This window comes from Hypomesus nipponensis, chromosome 15 (assembly GCF_054491055.1).
Source record: "Hypomesus nipponensis isolate SF chromosome 15, ASM5449105v1, whole genome shotgun sequence".
Lineage (NCBI taxonomy): Eukaryota > Metazoa > Chordata > Actinopteri > Osmeriformes > Osmeridae > Hypomesus > Hypomesus nipponensis.
This window is the reverse complement of record NC_140375.1, coordinates 4598819-4618503: the sequence shown is the minus strand read 5'-3', so window position 1 is coordinate 4618503 and position 19685 is coordinate 4598819. Positions and strand designations below refer to the sequence as shown.

Sequence of the window (19685 nt, the reverse complement as noted above, 5' to 3'; positions counted from 1 at the left end):
TAGCTACTGTGGTGTACCTGGCTTGCTTTGCAGTGGCTTACACAGTCTCGCTACACGTATAATCAGTGTTATGACGAGCTCAAATAAACACTACAGATAAATCATTGATATGTTTGAGTACTGAAGGATTGTCCAGAAGATCAGAAACCTCGTGATGGAGGAAACTAAGGAATGGGCAGTTTCCAGAGGCTGACATTTTGTCCAGATATAGTTTCCGAAAATGTTTGGCTCTGAATGGAGCTTTATCTTTGACCCTTCATCTACCAACACAACATCTTATCCAAGTTAACTATTCACAATGCTGTCATTTGTCATGTTCAGTTGTATTTAAAAAAAGCAGTTTCTCCAGTGGAAAGCATTGTCAGATTTGGTTCAAGTTCAAACAGCTGTAATTCAGTAATCTATCGATAAAACAAGGTGAAATATTAATGGGATGTCATTTTGAAGCCAGTCAAAATGATTAGATTTATTGACATATAGATATTAAGGAATGTGTACATTTACATGAATAGACCCTTTACAGCCATTTTGTATTGTATTCATTTTCTCTAAACGACAAATGGAAAGACATAAATTCTCTCTATGTGTATGAATACATACGGCAAAATCCATCATGGCGGACCTTAAGGGTCTTTTTCTTCCCCATGAGAATTGAGGCATGCATACCAAGTTTCAGAAGAATTGGACAGATAGGGTGGAAATGCCATCACTTTGAAAATGGGACATTTGGGTGTGGCCTGTGGTGCCCCCTAAGGCCAAATGTGGGCAATTATTGGTGTGTGTGTGTTAGTGACATCCTGTTATATCAATATGCCAAATTAAAAAACGTTTTACCTAGGAGATCTCGAGTTATTGGACAAAATAGATAACTAGAATAATAATGATGCCAACAAACACAATACGCTAATAAAGAAGACAAAAGTATGTGAGGAGATAAGGTCACACACGTCACACATGCAGAGCAGGCATTCAGTCACACACACACTTAAATACCCACACACACATAACCACACACAAAGGGATACCAATCACACACACACACTATTTAGTGGATGCACACACACACACACACACACACACATAAACACAGAGCTTACTACCATGACCATTCCTCAGAAGCCATAACAGTACCCGATCAAACAGGTGTTAAATCAGTAATCACAATCTAGACAGGGAATAATTATGCCGATTGGTTACAACACAGCTCGGTTGAAAGTGATTGGTGATGACAGATATGTCCAAACATATTCCCTATTTGTCTCTAATTAAGATGAAACACCCTGACAGAAGTTAAGCAAAGCTACGCTGCAGCTAAGTGCAAACATACAAAAGCTGGCTCCTGCTGTCCTCGAACCATCACACGCAGACAGGACACAAAACCAGACGTCCACCGTAGCTGTGAGGAGCTCATTGTAGAGAGCCTGACAGTGAGACAGCGGTGACTCTAACCCTGCTCCCCTGGGTGAACTCTTCCCGGTACGGTAGGTGGTCCACAGAACACTAGGAGGGGCCCTGACTTGGGGGGGACCAGGTGGTAGACAGGGCCACCCTCATTAACAGCTCTAGATATCTGAGATAACACGTTTAGTAAGCTTCAAAAAGAAAGCCTGGCACCCTCTAGTGTTCAATATGTCACACACCCCCACGGACAAGTAATACATTGGAGCAAATGAACGTATTTCTTACTTTCTTACCAGCAGGAGAGAAACAGACAGAAAGAAAAAGTTTGAGGAGGGAGGTGAAGAGGATCAGTAGGAGAGTAGCTCAAGTCTTTGTCGATCTGTCTGGAGACACAAAACCGGTCTGGTTTTTGCAGACCTTCAACGGGGTCCAAAAACAGTTACAAGCACAAACACATGAACACACACACACACACACACTCCTAACAACAACAACAACAACAAGAGATGTTTGGATCTCGCGTGTTAGCTCGTCTCCACAACATTCCTCGTCCTGCCCCGTAGCGTGTCCCTCGCTCCCAGCACTGGCGTGCCAGCCGGGTGACAGCGATTAATCACCTTCTCTTCCGTCTCTTCCGATTCAGAACCCAGGATGCACGGTCCTCACAGAGAGCGAGGCTAAAATTAACCCCCGGCTCAATCGACAGGCCAATTTAGTGCTAGGGTGTGTGTATGTGTGTGTGTGTGTGTGTGGTGGTGGTGGTGGTGGGGGGCGGGGGTTGTACCGGAGATTGCTGGGGCGGGTAAGCACCCCAATCCCGCTGGGTTTCCTGTTCCTGTGGGACACAGCCCCTTTTGAACCTCCTCCTTCTCTGTCTCTCTTTTCATCCCTCCATTTGTACCTGTCTCCTTGACACGTCATCCACACACTTTCACCACCAGCTACACACACACAAATACACACATGCTCTTCTCACCGAGCCCAATCCTTTCACCAGCTACCCTCTGTGCTCTTACCACCCTGCCCCCGAGTTAGTCCAGCTTGACCTATGACCCCCCCAGAGCCAGGGTATTAGCCTCTTTATCAGTGCCACGCTCCTTCACCAAAGCCACCACCCCCCCCACACACACACACACGCACACCACCTCAGCTCTGAATGATGAAAACAGCATGAAATAACAAGGTGATCAGGATACGGTGGCCAGGGCCTCTCCTGTTGCATGTAGACCAAGCCTGGCTATAGCTGGAGACAAACACTCCTAACGCTGGAGGTGTGCTGGACGAGGCGGTCATTTGGATGCAGTTCTATGTGGTATGGATGCGTGGAGTTGAAAAGTGACAGCTTGTGTTTGTTTGTGTGTGTGAGTTTGTGTGTCGGGTATCTTCTGTTACCTGAACACATTGAGGTGCAGGGAGGGGATGTGGCCAGCTTGAATGGGAATGGCAGGTTGGGAAGGGTCAGCAACTTACTACTCTTACTACCTCTCCCTTTTCATCATTCTCTCTCAGTCTATCCTTTTCCCTCACCACTCTTTCTCGTTCTTTCTGTCTATAATTCCGGTAATGGATCCAAGAACTTCACAGGTTCATTATAAACAGCCACAAAAAAAGATAACAGATTACAGTTGTGGAAAAACCCAGTGCTATGTCACTGTGCCCTCTTCTCCCTCCCTCCCTCCCTCCCTCCCTCCCTCCCTCCCTCCCTCCCTCCCTCCCTCCCTCCCTCCCTCCCTCCCTCCCTCCCTCCCTCCCTCCCTCCCTCCCTCCCTCCCTCCCTCCCTCCCTCCCTCCCTCCCTCCTTCCTTCCTCCCTCCCTCCCTCCCTCCCTCCCTCCCTCCCTCCCTCTCTCTCTCTCTCTCTCTCTCTCTCTCTCTCTCTCCCTCGCTCCCTGGTTCCTATCTCATCTCTGTCTCCTCTGTCCTCTTATCTCAATTCACTCTGCCATTCTTTGTTCAAAGACTGGAGCAGAGGAGGAGAGGAAGAGAGGAGTAGAGGAGGAGAGGAGGACGGAGAAGAGGAGGATAGGACGACTTGCTGGCCTTGAGGTCTAGGCCACAGTGCCTCCCCTCCCTCCCCTGTTTCTCTCTCTCTCACACACCAACACACCAACACACTGACACACTGACACACTGACATTATAAACCCTTTCACCTTCTTTTACCATTTTACCAACAGTATCTACATTAAAAGAAACGATTCCTTATCTTTTCCAAACCAACCATACACAATATATACAATTTATTTGCTCTGGATTTTGAAAATTAATCGAATAATGTAATTAATTAGTGTGAAACATCCCACTTTGAATCTATCAAAGTAATTTGGCAAAGGTTGGGAAAATGCTGGAGCTTCATTGATGAGAAAAAAGCGATAAAAGATGTGTGTCTTATCGATGTCTGCCTATCTCCTTCCCTCTCTCCCTCTATCTTCTTACCTCTCTCTCTCTCTCTCTCTCTCTCTCCCTCTCTCTCTCTCTCTCTTTCTCTCTCCCTCTCCCTCCCTCTCCCTCTCTCTCTTTCTCTCTCTTTCTCTCTCTCTCTCTCTCTCTCTCTCTCTCTCTCTCTCTCTCTTCTCACACACCTTTCCGTTTCACCCTGGCCTGAACCTGTTCTCCTCATCCCGCCTCACAGAAAGCCAAATAAACATGCACTGAGTTGCTCCCTGCCCCCCCCCACACCACCCTCCAGATCATAAAGACTATATACCCCCTGCACCCCCACCACCACCACCACCCCCCTACGCCCACCCCCCCATGAGAGCACCAAACTCAGGTTTCAGCTCACTGCTTCCTGCTGCTCCCAGTCACGCTGACACACACTCTTACACTCAACCCATTGACTGTCAGAGAGTCTGTGTGAGAACGTGGGGCTCTGTCCATGTGGATCTGAGCACAGTATTTCGGGATGGGGGTCAGTTCCATTTCAGTCCAGGAGGAGGGAGGAAATTCAGATTCAAGGACAAACAAAAATGGCACCTTTAATGCGTTTTTACTTTTTAGCCATTGCAATACATTTCCTGCAGTTGACTGAATGGGAATGAATTGACTTGACTTCTTAAGTAGACGTGTGTGTGTGTGTTTGTGTGTGTGAGTGTGTGCGCGCACATGAGGGGTGTGTCTGTGTGCAGTCTGGGATTCTGAGTAATCAAGACTGTCATCAAGCTTCCTGTTTGAATCTTACTCTCTGGCCCGAACAAAGAGAAGAAGAAGAAAAGAAAACAGCGGGAATGGTAGAAATAATATGAATAATGCCTCCACAAAACGCACATACACCACACGCGCACACACCACGCGCACACACACCACACGCGCACACACCACGCGCACACACACCACACGCGCACACACCACACGCGCACACACCACACGCGCACACACCACGCGCACACACACCACACGCGCACACACCACACGCGCACACACTACACGCGCACACACCACACGCACACCACGCGCACACACACCACACACACACACACCACACGCACACACACACCACACACACACACACCACACACACACACACCACACACACCACACACACACACCACATACACCACACGCACACACACCACACACACCACACACACCACACACACACACCACACACACACACCACACACACACATACCCACCCTCACTTTGGTGCGGACGGTTCTCGGTAGCAGGGTTAGGCCTGTCAGCGCTAGGACAGCTGCATACATCTGGACAGGCTAGGCCCCTCACGGCTCAATCCTCACATCGTTACCGTAGAGTCTGGCTCTCCCCTGCCTTTGCTCACCTCTTTACTGACCAGCCCACACCTTTATCTGTCTCTATCGGACACATTAACCCCTGGTGGAGATTAGAGAGGGGGCCTGGGGGTGGGGGACTGATATGATGGGATTTGGAAAGGAGGGAGAGATTTATATGGGACACATGGGATTTTCAACAATGCCATGAAACTAGATAGGAATGGTGAGGTACATGCAATGGGTAGTGTCGTTTTTTGTCAAAAGGTGTGTGTGTGTGTGTGTGTGTGTGTGTGCGTTTGTGCTTTGTACATGCGCTGTATGAGAACTATGAGCAACAGTCATCTGGATTACTTGGGGTTTTTGAACCTTTCAAAAAGATGTTAAGTCATCAAGGTGTCTTCCATGTTAATCCTAAATCTTTTATGTAGATATGGTGTTGTTGTAATTGTGTCAGTAATGTAATTGTGTGTATCCTTCCAACTTTCCACTCAAATATAAATATTACTTCATTTAGACCTCAAACTTACATGTACCTCACATCAAAATAGCAATACCCAAGAATATGTTCACAGAATATGAATAATGTTTTTTTGTCAAACTAAATTAGAAAAAAGGCTGTGTGTGTCGGCATATGTCTCAGTGAGAAAGTGTGTTCCCTATCACTCAGACAGATTTCTCAGTTATCAGACAATGCAGGAACACATTGTAACGGTGGGTTAGGAATGTCTGTAGCCTGATTCAAACACTGTCTCAAGGATGCAAGTGTGTGATTTTAGTGATATACAAAAAACGAGGACTCAACACTCTTTGTTCTCACACTTTTCTACATACTATGTTGTCCCATAGAAAGCAGGTTTCATCTAGGTGCCCAAATGATTAACAATATGTGCGCTGTCTATTTACTGTATAGACATGATGCTTATATTTTAAAATGAATTAACTGGGTTTTCTGCTTGTCCTTAGGTGCAGATCAGCACTTGAACTTCACACTACTCTGCAGTCCACTGTGAGAGTTGAAGAAATAACTAATGAGCGCCACCTGCTGACCAAAATGACAGCTGCTTGAAGTTGCGAATATTAACAAGCCGAAAAAGGGACAGCAGACAACTTTTTTATTAAGCTTTTTTATTATCATATTTTGTTTTTACTCTTTAACAAATACCAACACTCAAAATACATTTGGTCAGTTGTGACTCCATTTCCCATGTTTCATCTCGGGTTGAGTTGAAAGGTCACGTCCATTTCATGACGTAAGTAAAACATGGCGGCGATCGGTGCAGCACGGTGTTTGCTAAGAAGCTGTTCTCGGATAAAAAATGTCGATTCTCACTCTAAAATGTTTGGCAGACGAGGCAGACGGATGCTGTGTAGTGCATCATCGGACGTCAGTAAGTCCTCTTGTATTAATTATTCTTCCACGAGAACTCCCAACTACTGACCTTGTAGCATGTGTGACACTGTCTAGCCAGCCAGCCAGTCAGCACAGCAGCAACAGCATTTAACCAGCAATTGAATTTAACCTTCGTAGAAAGCTATTCAATTCACTTCAAAATGCAGTTTCAAATAACCATTGTCTGCATTATCAATGGCACATTTTAGATTCGACAGTTTGATACATGGCATTGACATTTAAGTGTTTGTTTTTTCATTACTTATTCAGTGACAGGTAATTGCTAACTGCTCAACGACCTTAGTGAGCATCAGAATCACTTATTTAGCCAGCAAAGTAGCTAGCGCACTAATTTTGAAGTTAGTTACGTTATCTAAAATACCGCAATGCATCATAGTTTTATCATTGACTCCCTATCCTTTGTGTGTCTCAAGACAACCCAGACGTACAAGTCAACCCGAAGTTTATGGACGAGGAAGTGCAGAATATCCTGACGAGGATCACAGGCTTGGACCTCCAGAAGGTGTTCAGACCCCAGAAACAGGAGCTGAAGCCACCCACCTACAAACTCATGACAGATGCCCAGCTAGAGGAGGTGAGCTCTCAACACACACACGCGCACCAACACACTCTTGTGCACCGTAGCCAGTGAAAAACAACTGCCAAGCCCATAACTGCATACCTGCTGCACGCCTATGTTGTGAACCTGTCGTGTGTGTGTGTCCCCTCAGGCCACTGTGAAGGCCAGGGAGGAGGCGGAGAGACTACTGAAGATGCCCCCAGTGCTGCCCGAGAGGAAGCCCATCAACGACGTCCTCTCAGAGGACAAGATCCTGGAGGGCATGGAGACAGCCAAATACGTCTTCACTGACATCACCTTCAACATCCCCCACAGGGTGCGTTTCTGTCTGAGGCAACACAAGGGAGTGGGTCTCAAAGCTTTGCCCTTGCTTCCTCGTCCTGACTCTCCCTGTGGGCGTTGCAGGAGCGCTTCGTCGTGATCCGGGAGCCCAGCGGGACGCTGAGGAAGGCATCCTGGGAGGAGAGGGACAGGATCCTCCAGGTGTACTTTCCCAAAGCAGGACGCAAACTCACAGCGCCCCCTGTCTTTAAGGAGGAGAACCTCAAGGTGGGACTTCCAGAGGAACTCGATGGGAAGGTTCTAGATCGGGGGTGTCAAACTCCGGTCCTCGAGGGCCGCTGTCCTGCATGTTTTAGATGTTTCCCTGATCCAGCTCACCGCATTCGAATGGTCGTTATAACAACCCATTTAATTGCATTAGGTGTGTTGGAGCACGGAAACATCCAAAACATGCAGGACAGCGGCCCTCGAGGACCAGGGTTTGACACCCCTGTTCTAGATTGACATGCCAGTGTTGGCGAGGTTTATAAGTAGACCCACTGTTAAGTGTCTCCTTTTCTTCCCTTGTCTCTCTCTCAGATTGTGTTTTCCCAGGACCGCCACGAGGATGTGTTGGACATGTGCGTCGCTCAGTTTGAACCAGACTCGTCCGGCTACATCCGGGTAAGATCTCCACCCTAACACCCTTCCTTCTATCAACCTGTCTGGGCTACTTTTCCCATTGCTTATGATCGTCCTACTTTACTGCTATCGTGATAACCCTTATATGCCATATGAAGGTTTCTTCAATTTTAAGGTATTTTTTTATTTATTGAGGGGCTATGTTGACCATAAGTTCTCATCATTAAGCATCTGTGAATCCCTTTGTGACACTGCTTGTAAAATGGGTGTACAAATATGTCGTTTGTTTGGGTTCGCCAGATGCAAGTCACTCATTCCTGGTAGGACAGTGATCTTGCAGTGATTGACGTAGAACACTGTCTCCCAATTGGCTGTCTCTGGGGTCCAGGTCCATGCGGCGACCTATGAGGACCTGGAGAAGCATGGGAAGTACGAGCTACTGCGTTCTACCAGGCACTTCGGAGGCCTGGCCTGGTATCTGGTCACCCACAAGAGGGTGGATGGCCTCATCATAGACATGCTCCAAAGAGATCTGTGAGTGTGTGTGTGTGTGTGTGTGTGCACTTGCGCGTGCAGGAACTCCCCACTGAGTGCTGTCTCATGTCAGTAATGCTCTCGCTGTTAAGCAAGTTCATCTGTGCTGTGGTCATGATGTGGGATTTTCTGGAAAGCCGTCCTATCTGCTCTTAGTAGATGTACCCTCCCTCAAATTTCTACCCAAGAAATGTCCATCAATCCTCCCCGTGCCTCCCCCAGGGTCCAGGATGCGGTGAGTGTGGTGCGTCTGCTCCACATGGTCCACCCTCACTGTCAGTCAGCCCAGGAAGCCAGCAGACAGGGGGCGGCAGGGCTGGACCTCCTCAAGGTGAGGTCCCACCAGCTAGTATGGCACTAGGCCCCTACACCAGACGGCCTCAGGATCCGTTCCAACACTTTACATTTCTTCCTTGCTTGCTCCCTAGGGGTAATGATGGCTGGGATATTTGAGGTTAAGAATATGTAGTATGTTCAGTGTATCCTCCAAACTGGCAAATAATCCCTTGTTAGAATGAGTTTGAAAGCTTGTTGGGGTCATATGGGTGGGCGATTCAGAGTGCTTTGTAGTGAGGTCATGCCATGGCCTTCTCATGTTCCCTGTGAGGCGAGGTTGTCCCAGCGGTGGGAATCTGGGGGCCAATCCCGGGGCACTTCACTTCCCATTAGGCCTCAGGGTGACCCCTGACCTCAGTCATGGAAAAAGACAGCCACTCAGTGATGCAGAGTACAGACACACATACGAGTTGCCATTGTCAATAAAATGTTAGTTTAGGGCCTCTTGTTCAGCCACGCATGCCAGACATGTCGGTATAATTAGTTGCTGACCCACTTATTCCAGACCAACATCTTGTCAGCTCACCTAATCATTTTCTTGTTTTAAACATGTATTTAACCTTTTGGATACGAAACCAACCTACATGAGGGTGCCTTTGGTAGCAAAATATTGTACCTAGTTCCTTACAGAATGTACCTGCCCTTCCCCTCCAGGTGTACACCCAGCTGGAGTCTCAGAGGGCAGGCTACATAGAGCTGGCTCTGCAGGCCCACCAGCAGACCCTGGCGGAGAGCTCCGCTTGACCTCACCTGCCGTCCTCCGGAACACGGCCCCACCCGTCTCATACCAGCTCCAAAGGCAGCAGGATGTCTGTCCAATCATGTCAACTGCTGCAGGAAGTCTGTCCAATCATGTCAACTGCTGCCATGCTTTGTCAACTGACAAACACAGCTCTAAGGTGTTAAATTCAGTAACATATACCCCCATATCAGTAACTGCGGGATAGTTCGTCCAGTGATGTTCTGCTGTTGGAGCGCCACACATGATAAATCGGCAAACGTGACAGCTGACTGGATACTTTATCTGTACTGAAAGTTAACATTCAAACTCAACAGAAACCTCATGATTTATGTACATACAAAATAAAAATGATTCTTTCTATACACCTTGTCCACTATTAAATCATTCTCAGAACATCAGATATTGTCAATGAGAATATGAAACTTTTAATTCCCTTTACTAATCCAGACACACTTGCCAAATTAAGGCAATCTAACAAAAACATAAGGCACTTGGATGCACATCTACAAAGAACAATTTCCCAATAAAAAGCTCTCTAGATTAAAAAGGCACGATAACAGAGAGGTCTGCAATACTAAAAACATGAGGTACTGAATGTTGCCATGACAACACTCGACTTGGGACAAGACAGATGGACCCATTCCTGTGGATAGTTAAAGAGGCAGTATATTTAAGAAGAAACAGGTATTAAAGTGTAGTGTCGATTGTCAGCTCTGCTGACTTCTGCAGCATTCTAAATAGACTCCATTTTGAAAGAGTCCCCAGTTGGCTCTAAAGGAGGTATAGATGTGGTAAACTATTGCTTTTCCATCTTGAAAAGGCCACGTGTTCACATACTGTCTATTGCAAGTGTACAGTACCTGATTCACTATAAAGAGATATGAGATTCTCAAAACCTATCAAATCAAATACTGTAAAAAAACAATTCAAGTTGCCCCCTCCCCATATCACCCTTGTATAGAAAACAGCACCCTTGTATTGAGTGAGAGAAATGCTGTATAGTCTTTGGTCACATTCAGTGGAATTTCTGCCGTAGGAAGTCTTCACTCATCCATGAAGTCATCGTCCAGGTTGACGTCTGAGGTGTCAATGTCATCATCCAGGTCAAAGTTGTCCAGGTCTAGATCGTCCAGACCCTAGATGGAAACACAAACCTGTTTCAGTGCAAAATATACTGTGTGTGCAGGTGACAGGGTAACAGTGTGTCAGCAGGTGTTTGACAGTGAGGGTTTGTGCAGCTGTGTTCAACATTTAACAGGCGCACATCTATGGAGATAATTAACCGATATGTGATACAGAAAAACATCATTTCCAAAGCAACAAAAGAGATTTTAAACACTGGTTGAATGAGAGCAGCACAGAGCCATTAAATACCTCGTCATTCATGTCCAGGTCCAGGTCTTCTGCTGCCCCAGGGGCCGCCTCCTCCACAGGCTTTTCCTCTGTGGGGGCCACTACTGGGACCACAGGCTCCGGGACAAGCAGAGAGGGGGCAAGCATGGCCTGGATGGGGGCCAAGATGGACTCAGTCTGCCCTGGGAGTGCTGCTGAGGCTGGGGCTGCCACTGGAGCTATACATGAGAACGGGTCTAGGTCTGAGAATAAGTCTAGTGCTGGGGCTGTAGCTGGGTTTGGGGCAGGGGCTAGGGATGAGAAGGGCTCCAATACTGGTGCCATAGCTGGGAAAGGGTCTAAAAGTGGTGCCGGGACTGACATTGGATCTTCCACTGTAATGAGGTTCTCTACTGGATAAGCCGGTACGATTGGTTCTGGAAGTACCTGTGTAACAAGTGTTTCGGACACTGACATCGTATCTATGGTAACCGTCTCGGGTGTTGGCTCATTTGCTAGGGGTTCTGGTGTTACCTCGGTAACAGTCGTTGCTTCTGTTGCTATGGCTTTTGTTATGTCTTCTGTAGCTATGGCTTCTGTTATGACCTCCTCTGTTACAGATACTTCTTCTGTTGCTATGGACTCTGATAGAAGTTCAGAAACCGTATTGGTATCTGTTACTATGGCTTCAGTTGCTACCACCTTCTCTATCGCAACAGCCTCGGGTGCTTTTTCGGTTGCTATGGCTTCTAGTATGACTGAATCTGTCACCGGTGCTTCCTCTGTTGCCATGACCTGTAATGCTGCCTCGTAAACAGGAGTTACTGTCTCTTTATTGTGTTCTTCCTCTGTTGCCAAGACAGCATCAGCTAAAGGTGCTGGATCTGTTGCTATGACTTCAGCTGTTGAAGCTACATCCTCAGCAGCATCCTCTGTTACCATGACGTCCTGCTCTGGGCTTTGTACCATATCTGGTATTGTTAGGGGGGTGTCTGCACCCAGTGAGTCTCCCTCGGCAGTGACTGGAACCTCCTCTTGCTTTGTAATGGTATCTTCCACATCTGCTGTCACTTCTGGCTCAGACACAACCACTTCAACAGAAATGGGGGCCTCCTCTTCTGCCATGATGGGCTGTTCCACTTCTGTGACAGGTGTTTTTTCTGCTGCCACGGCAATAGACTCTTCCACAGCTGCTGTGACGGACTTCACCTCTTTCATGGCAACAGGCTCGTCCACTGCAGCCACGACAGGTTCCTCCTCTTCCATCGTAATGGCCTCTTCCAGAACAGGGGCTTCTGGAGCTGCAGCTGCTACCACTTCTGCCACTACGGGGGGTTCCTCCATGAACTCAGCCACCGTCTTTAGGAAATTAAAATACCACAATGAAAAAAAACGTCCAATCAAAAATCTAATTAAAAGAACAATTCAATTTAACAGTGCAATTTAAATATAAATAAAATGCTGGCTAAGCTGGGAAACAGTGTGTTTCAGAAGTGTGATGTTCCAGATCGCACCTCTGCAGACGGCACTCCTGTTGGCACGTAGCCGGAAGATTCCTCAAGGACACTCCGATCCTCGCTGGGCTGCAGAGGGGAGAGATTGGAGCTAATGAGCGGGCAAAGCCATGAAATGAGAAAAGATACAAAATGAAAACATCAAAGCTCAACATTATGTGCATTTCGTGAGCGTTGTACAGAGCAGCTATCATTAACCTTAGAGCACCCAGGGTCGGTGGGCCGTTGTGAAGTTTGTCAGAGCAGGGTTTAAATACCAGCCACACGCTGTCCCACCTAAGCTAGCCTATTGACAAACCCCCAAAAAAGGTCCGATTTGGACCATACCTTAACACCCTCTGCTGGGTACAGGTTGTCTCATGATGTATGTATGTATGTATGTATGTATGTATGTATGTATGTATGTATGTATGTATGTATGTATGTATGTATGAGGATGTTTAAGGGTCAGGGCTAGCGTAGACCAGTAGACCAACACAGGGCTGTGGAGATCCTTCACATCCAGCTTTTCAATGGAGACTCTTCCCAGCGCCCTGCACTAGCTCCAGCAGAGTGACCTACTGACCGTGATCCTGGGGTACTCAGCGGCAGGCCGCACGCAGACGTGGGTCTCCCTCAGGTAGGTCTCGGCCAGCAGGGCCTGCTGGAGGCCAGGGAACAGGTTCCCATACTCAGTGGGGTCTGCCAGCGCGTCGGCTGCCTTCTGGTTCACCTTCGACAGGCTGTCCTTCCACAGCTTCACCACTCTGCGGGTGGAGACGTCGTTAGGGGTGGAGCAGCACCCGCCGCGTGCGGCGTAGCTTCCATTTAGAAGATCAAAACTCATGTGTAGCCCTCTCTTTTCACAAGCATTGTCACAGAGGGGCTCACATACGTCAAGCTAAACCAACCTTCAAAGAAGACAGGAAAGAAAAACTCCCAGGAAAACTCTAGAGAATTTGGATTCAAACTGACTGACTAGCAGTACCTTGACACGTGACTGGGCAGGTAGGTCCGAGCCAGAAACGCAGCCTCTGGCAGACGGTTGGTTTTGATGAGAATGTCCAGACATTTATCCAACCTGCGAGGGAGGGGCAGGGGGTTGGAGGGTGAACATCAACCTCTGTAATACTACAAATGATATGAAGGGTCATTCTGTCCCTGGTGTAAATCGCCTTGAGAACGTATTCCCTGCAAATCGCACTTCTCCTTCTCAAACCCTCCGCCCATTTCCCCTCACACTCACTTCCCCTGCAGGAAATAGGTGAGGAACGCCACGTTGGTCTTGCCATCGCGCTCCGCTCCCTCCGCCAGTTTGCCCACCATGCTGGCGTTCCCGGAGGCTGTGGCCAGCAGGAGAAGACCTCCGTAGTCCTGGGCATGGTGCAGGCACTCCTGGGCCAAGCCAAACTGGCACTTGGTGGTGGCGAGTTCGGCTAGCTGCTTCCACTTCTGCTCAGACTGAGGCCACATGGGAGGGAGGGAAAACACCATTCATTTATTAATTCATCACCGACTCATGTTCAATTGCATTTTTGCCCAGTCGCCTCAAGAGTGCAAGCCTCTGTCTCTTTAGTGAGACCAGATGTCACATCTAGTGTGTGTGTGTGTGTGTGTGTGTGTGTGTGTGTATCTTACCTCTGCCTCTACGGCCAGCTGGTAGGCTACCTTCAGCTCCCCCAGTTGCAGAGCCAGCTCAAACCTGTGCTCGGGGTCTGTGGACACGCCCAGGGCCTGCTGCCTGAAACCCTGGCCAGACACAGAAGAAGAAGAAGCTGGAGGATCACACCTACTGTCAGGCGCACACACACTACTGTCAACAGCCAGGTACCAGGGCTCAGCATGAACAGAGATGTGCTCTCACACACACACACACACACACTCAAACAGATATGAGTACAAACACACACACACACTAAGCCAGACCTACCTGCTTCTCCAGGAAGTGAGCGACCCGCGTGCGCTGCTCCTTGGGGATGGTGGGCAGCACCCTGTCGGCCATGCTGAAGTCCCTCCTCATGACGGCAGTCTGGTATTCCAGCACCGAAACCAGCAGGGAGAAGCTGACGATGTTCAGCTCCTTGTCTCCCAGGTACAGGCGGTCGTCCTTGGGGATGTACCCCAGCAGGTACATGGTTCTGCAGCACACAGGAGAGGGGAACACGGGACAGGGAGACGTATGAAGGCACGATATTTCATGCCAGGAGGCAACACAACGCGCATCACATGGGGGGATAAAAGGCATGGCGTGCCCGAGTGAAAACGTCATTTTTGTTTCAACACAATTGTTTTATTGATCTGGTTCTAATGAAGTCAATTGGCGACTGAAGGAGCGTGCTGACTGGAGGGAGATGTGGACTTTAAAGTTTGGTGAATCTGACTGGAAGAGGGAGAAACGGATTGTTTGTTTGTGTGACGGTACCTGTCCAGGTGGGCTATGGTGACGATCTCTCCCCCGACATAATAGTTGAGTCTGTTGACGGAGCTGGTGTAGATGAAGCAGTCTCCCACCCATATCCCCGTCTTCACCACCTCCTGGATCTCCCCAAGCACCTGCCGGGAGTGGGAGTGTGTGTGTGCGCGCGCGGGGGGGGGGGGGGATTGATAGAGAGAGAGGGGGAGGACGAGAGAATAAGATAGGAAAAGAAAGAAGAAAGAGAGAAGACAGACAGGGAGGAGAGAGAGAAAAATAATGAGAAATGATGAAACCAGGAGAAATGGGAAGAAAAATAACTTTAAAAAAAACAACAAAGATAAGCCGAAGTTTTCAGTAAATCTTTCATTCTGTGCCGGCGCTGTGCCTCCTTCCTCAGTCTCCCCCCAGATGGGCTGGCTCTGGTGCTCCAGCACCCACCTACCTCGAAGGCGTCCTCGATCCCGTCCTCCGTCACCCCCTCCTTGGTGTCCTGGGCGACGGCCACCTTCTCAGACAGGTAGCGCAGCACGAAGAAGGACTCCTCCGTCGCGATGCACACCAGCTCGCCCGAGTCTGACCAGAAGATCTGAGCACAGAGGTCAGAGGTCAGGCTTAATGTCGGAAGTCAGGTGGACTATCTGAACCACTAAAATAAGTCAGGACAGTGAGTGAGAGTAAGTGTCCGGAGGTAAATTAGACTTTTATTCCCTCACATACACATGGGTACACTGGACACATTCCATTCCTTGTCCTGTCCTGAATCCTCAGACGTAGTGAGCAGCTGTGTAAAGGTCAGGGGTCGTCAGCTAACTCACATGTTTGGGCTGGATCTCAATGCGCCGGACCAGCTCTGCGTTCTCCCAGTCATAGAACGCCAGACCACTGGTAGACCTCACACCCAACAGGAAACCCCCGTGGATACCTAATGCACACACATGGATATTGGCAAACCAACACAACTACTCTTGTTAGCACGCTAATAATTCTGTATGCAAAATCTTTGCTCCCAGAAACACACAAACTCACCTTCAGCACCAAAGTCTGGTTTAAACGCTTTCTTTTCCTTAAAGTTCTTGAAGATTTTAATCATACTGTTGCTTTCTCTAATGGCATACCTGTAGGAGACAAAAAGTAACAATCAGTCAAAGTTAAATCAGCGCTACCATGTCGGAACATGTCTGGACCATGGACGACCATGTCTGGTCCGTGTCACCATGGTGTGTTTGACCTACTCAGAAGAGTCGTGGGCCCAGACAAACTCCTGGGCTGAGCCGAAGCTCTTGTTCCTGAGGGCCATGGCGGTGTAGATGATGTACTCTCCGTCTCCACACACCACCACGAACCTGAGGATGACGGACAACACACGTCATTTGAATGAAAGACACACATGTAGACACACAATTCCCACTGGAACACATGAAACCCATCACACCGCCCGCCCACCCACAGACACACACCTGCCGTTGGGGTTGTGCTGGATGGTCTGGGGGTAGATCTCACAGCTGCCCATGTCCTTGACGGCCAGGGGGAGGCGCTCTCCGTCCCGGATCTCTGCATCTCCCATGGCCTTCAGGTTGGCCTGCTGCACCTCCGAGTGGCGCGCCCACATGATCTTCCCACTGGCGTCCATGGACATGGCCGGCTCCTCACGGCCCAACTGAAGGAGGAGGAGGAGGGGGAGGAGATGAAGGGGTTACAGGGAGGCGTCAGTGAATTTGTGGAACGAGGGAGGACACGTCAGAGCAGAAGGTCACGGGTCCGAATCTAAATACGCTGAAACAGAGATGTTTCCATGAACCAAAGTGCCATTGAGTTTGTTTTTGGAGGCAATAACAAACCAAAGTCAACGTCATGACAAAGTCAAGACAAAACCATCAAAAGGGAGCCTCACAGAGGTGAATGCTGAGGCTGAGCAGTGCAAAGCACTATGGGAGGTGTAGTCCTTTCCAAGAGCAGTACCTTGATGAGGATGCTTCCTTCGTCGTAGCCCAGAGCCACGCTGTTGGAGCCGCGCTGGCCACACACACACCACACACGCTCCATGCCGTAGTTAAGCGTGTTCTCTAGGCGGTATGTACTGGAGTGCCAGACTCGCACGGTGCCTGTGTGAGAATGTGTGTGTGTGTGAGACAGAACAGTGAGGTGGAAATAAAGAAACATGAACACGCCATACAACACACAATCCACAAAGGACAACCAACTGATTGTCAGAGTTTAAAAATGACATGGATGTAGAAAGTTACTAACTAAGGAGTATGGGGAGGTCTAAGAGACTCCATTACCCACCGTCCTCGGAGCCTGTGAGGATGATTGGCAGTTCAGGGTGGAAACTAACACAGGACACATTCTGAGCATGGCCTTCCAGAGTCTGCACACATGTCTTGTTCTGGAGCAGAGCACACAGTTGTGAGACTAGAGTAAATAATGTGTGTGTGGTCAAGACACTGTGTGTGTGTACACGCCTGCATGTGAAACTACCTGGTAGTCCCAGATCTTAACAAGGCGGTCATCCGCCCCAGATATCAGGTAGGGCTTGTCACCTCCGCTGTAGTAGTCAATGCAGTTCACCCCCTTCTCATGACCCTCCAGGGTGAAGTTAGGGGTGTTGGACCCCAGCTGCCACACCTGAAACCCCCCAACACCCATGCAGTCCATAACCAGCACACACTTAACTGACACCAACACAGCTGAAATATACAGACTCACTACAGAGTTAAGACAAGTGTTAGACAAGGACTGATATGTTTTTGGACACGGAGGAAATGCTCTTCCTGAAGCTATTTTGTTATCTTGTCAGGTAGTTTGTTTCTGTTTGTACTTGAATCGTGATTGTGGCTGATGTTTTTGCACGTGTGTGTTTATACATGCAGGTGTGTGCATACGCATGCAGGTGTATGTGTGTATGTAGAACCTTAATGGTCCTGTCCAGAGAGGCGCTGGCAAACTGGTTGTTGTCTTTGGGGTTGATGACGATCTGCATGACGTAGTGGGTGTGGCCTTCGAACACCTGACCACACACCCACTTCCTGTCCCAATCCCACAACTTGATCAGCATGTCGTCTAGAGGATCGCAAACACACACACACACACACTTTACATATATTTTGGATGCATGTTTTTTATTTATGTGTGTGTTGCCATCCTCATGATTGCTTGTGTGTGTTTGTGTGTGTGTGTGTGTGTGTCCGTACCACTGCTGGTGAGGATGTAAGGCTGTGTAGGGTGGACTGCTATACAGCGGATGTAGTCCGAGTGGGCCTCGAACATGTGGCTTCTCTCCAGCGTGTTGTAGTTGAACACTCTGATCTGCATGTCATCCTGTGGAGGACGAGGACAGAGACAGAGAGACAGAGAGACAGAGAGACAGAGAGAGAGAGAGAGAGAGAGAGAGAGAGAGAGAGAGAGAGACGATGAACACAGGGAAGGGAGGGAACCTAGTCGTTCCTGGGAAGCGTTCGCAAAAGCTGTATGCTGCGTGTGTGTGCGTGCCAGCGCGCGTTAGAAGACTTACAGCTCCAGCAATGACCCAGTGTTTGCGAGCCACAAACTTGGCCACTCTCACGGGCAGGTCGCACACCTCGAAGGTCTTCACCAGGGTCTGAACAAACACAACATTCACACAAACCATCAGAGCAAGTCACAGTTGAAGTTCTTGCTGTTTTGGAAGCTGCCTCTACAGTAGATTAAATCATTTTGGTTTTGGTGCAAATATTTAAGGCTATAGCCAGGAAAATGCATAGATGTTAGATGAATGGATGTTTGGCCAGAGGAGTGAAGGGTTTGTACCTGGGTCTCGTGGTTCCACACACACACACTGCCATTGTAGAGGCTGGCCACCATCCATGGTTCTGTTGGGTGCAGGTCAACGCTCTTCACACGGTCTGACCGAGCAGTCAGCTTCCGCTTGATATCCAGACGCAGGGGCTGGGGTGAGGGGGTTTCAGAAATAGGTAGATAGAATGGATGGACAGATTGATGGATAGTTGGTTATGAAAATAGGGTAATGTGTTACTGCAATAACATTTAACTATTGTGACAGGGCGCTGTCGGACTTTGCTGGTAAAAGCCTAGTGAGGACTTTTCTATTTTTACATTACTTGCGTTGGTGTCGGCAAAAGGTTTCTTTCTGTTTGTGTTGTTATTTGTAAACGGGCTCACGTCAACCTCAAAGCGTGAAGAGTAAGTTGATGTGGGGGCGTGTCTGTCTATCCCCCTCATTCCCGATTTGAGCTGCTCGACTGCACTTGCTTTCAGCGATTATTTACATGTTTTCAAGTTGTGAAAATAGATAATAGCTCGCTTACTTATGTTATGTGAGCATGTTTTGACAACTTTCTGAATACACGGGCCTAGTTGATAATAGAGAGCAGTTACGAAGCTTGCTTGAGTAGCGTAACAACGTTCTACTGTTTCCATTTTATGGAATGCTGAAACGTTTCTTCATCTTGCGTGACATTGTATGATAATTTATAAACGATATAAGGTAGCACCTACTGTAGTGCGACGATATTATACTATGTTTCAAAAAATGTTCATAAGATACAACGCTTCATAAGAAAATATGAGATCGGTTTTGGAAAGGTGATGCCTCGAATTAGAGCATGTATTTTATTACCAAAGTAATTCATTAAGCCTTACCATGTTTCCAATTCGACGGGTGGTGTTTTATAAAGTGCCCGTCCTCCCAGCAACACGCGTCGGGCTTGAACAGGGAGATTGAGTGGATAATCTTTGGCTACGTGGATTCTATGGGGTTTCCTGTCTATGCTCTTCGCAAGATCCGGTGGAGAGCTGGAACATGTTGTACTATAGAAGACTGCAGGCAG

The 19685-nt window shown here is 48.2% G+C and overlaps 2 protein-coding genes across 2 annotated transcripts; one reads left to right on the top strand and one right to left on the bottom strand.

The window, feature by feature from the left end:
- Positions 1 to 6380: 6380 nt before the first annotated feature.
- On the top strand, positions 6381 to 9980 carry mrps22 (mitochondrial ribosomal protein S22). Its single transcript, XM_084674241.1, has 8 exons — positions 6381 to 6521; positions 6958 to 7118; positions 7255 to 7419; positions 7509 to 7652; positions 7965 to 8048; positions 8395 to 8540; positions 8763 to 8871; positions 9531 to 9980. Exons 1-8 carry the CDS (start codon positions 6395 to 6397, stop codon positions 9618 to 9620), a joined length of 1026 nt encoding a protein of 341 aa, XP_084530367.1. The 5' UTR covers positions 6381 to 6394; the 3' UTR covers positions 9621 to 9980.
- On the bottom strand, positions 9880 to 19605 carry LOC146257101 (coatomer subunit beta'-like). The gene is made up of 22 exons (XM_084674240.1): positions 19498 to 19605; positions 18646 to 18783; positions 18371 to 18457; positions 18051 to 18177; positions 17771 to 17919; positions 17338 to 17484; positions 17146 to 17245; positions 16819 to 16961; positions 16317 to 16516; positions 16092 to 16202; positions 15886 to 15974; positions 15675 to 15781; positions 15302 to 15445; positions 14866 to 14996; positions 14374 to 14581; positions 14082 to 14192; positions 13690 to 13904; positions 13432 to 13524; positions 13030 to 13210; positions 12465 to 12533; positions 10993 to 12309; positions 9880 to 10754 (listed from the first exon to the last, which is right to left on the bottom strand). The coding sequence occupies exons 1-22, from the start codon at positions 19498 to 19500 to the stop codon at positions 10662 to 10664; spliced, it is 3963 nt and encodes a 1320-aa protein (XP_084530366.1). The 5' UTR covers positions 19501 to 19605; the 3' UTR covers positions 9880 to 10661.
- Positions 19606 to 19685: the final 80 nt, after the last annotated feature.

Excerpts from the sequence above, each read along its gene's own strand:
- LOC146257101 (XM_084674240.1), bottom strand. Across the intron at positions 18,178-18,370 it reads ACTGGGTCATTGCTGGAGCT|GATGACATGCAGATCAGAGT; the intron begins GTAAGTCTTCTA and ends CGTCCTCCACAG. Across the intron at positions 15,446-15,674 it reads TTGAGATCCAGCCCAAACAT|ATCTTCTGGTCAGACTCGGG; the intron begins GTGAGTTAGCTG and ends CTCTGTGCTCAG.
- mrps22 (XM_084674241.1), top strand. The coding sequence starts at position 6,395 with ATGGCGGCGATCGGTGCAGCACGGTGTTTGCTAAGAAGCTGTTCTCGG. Across the intron at positions 6,522-6,957 it reads TAGTGCATCATCGGACGTCA|ACAACCCAGACGTACAAGTC; the intron begins GTAAGTCCTCTT and ends GTGTGTCTCAAG. Across the intron at positions 8,541-8,762 it reads GACATGCTCCAAAGAGATCT|GGTCCAGGATGCGGTGAGTG; the intron begins GTGAGTGTGTGT and ends TGCCTCCCCCAG.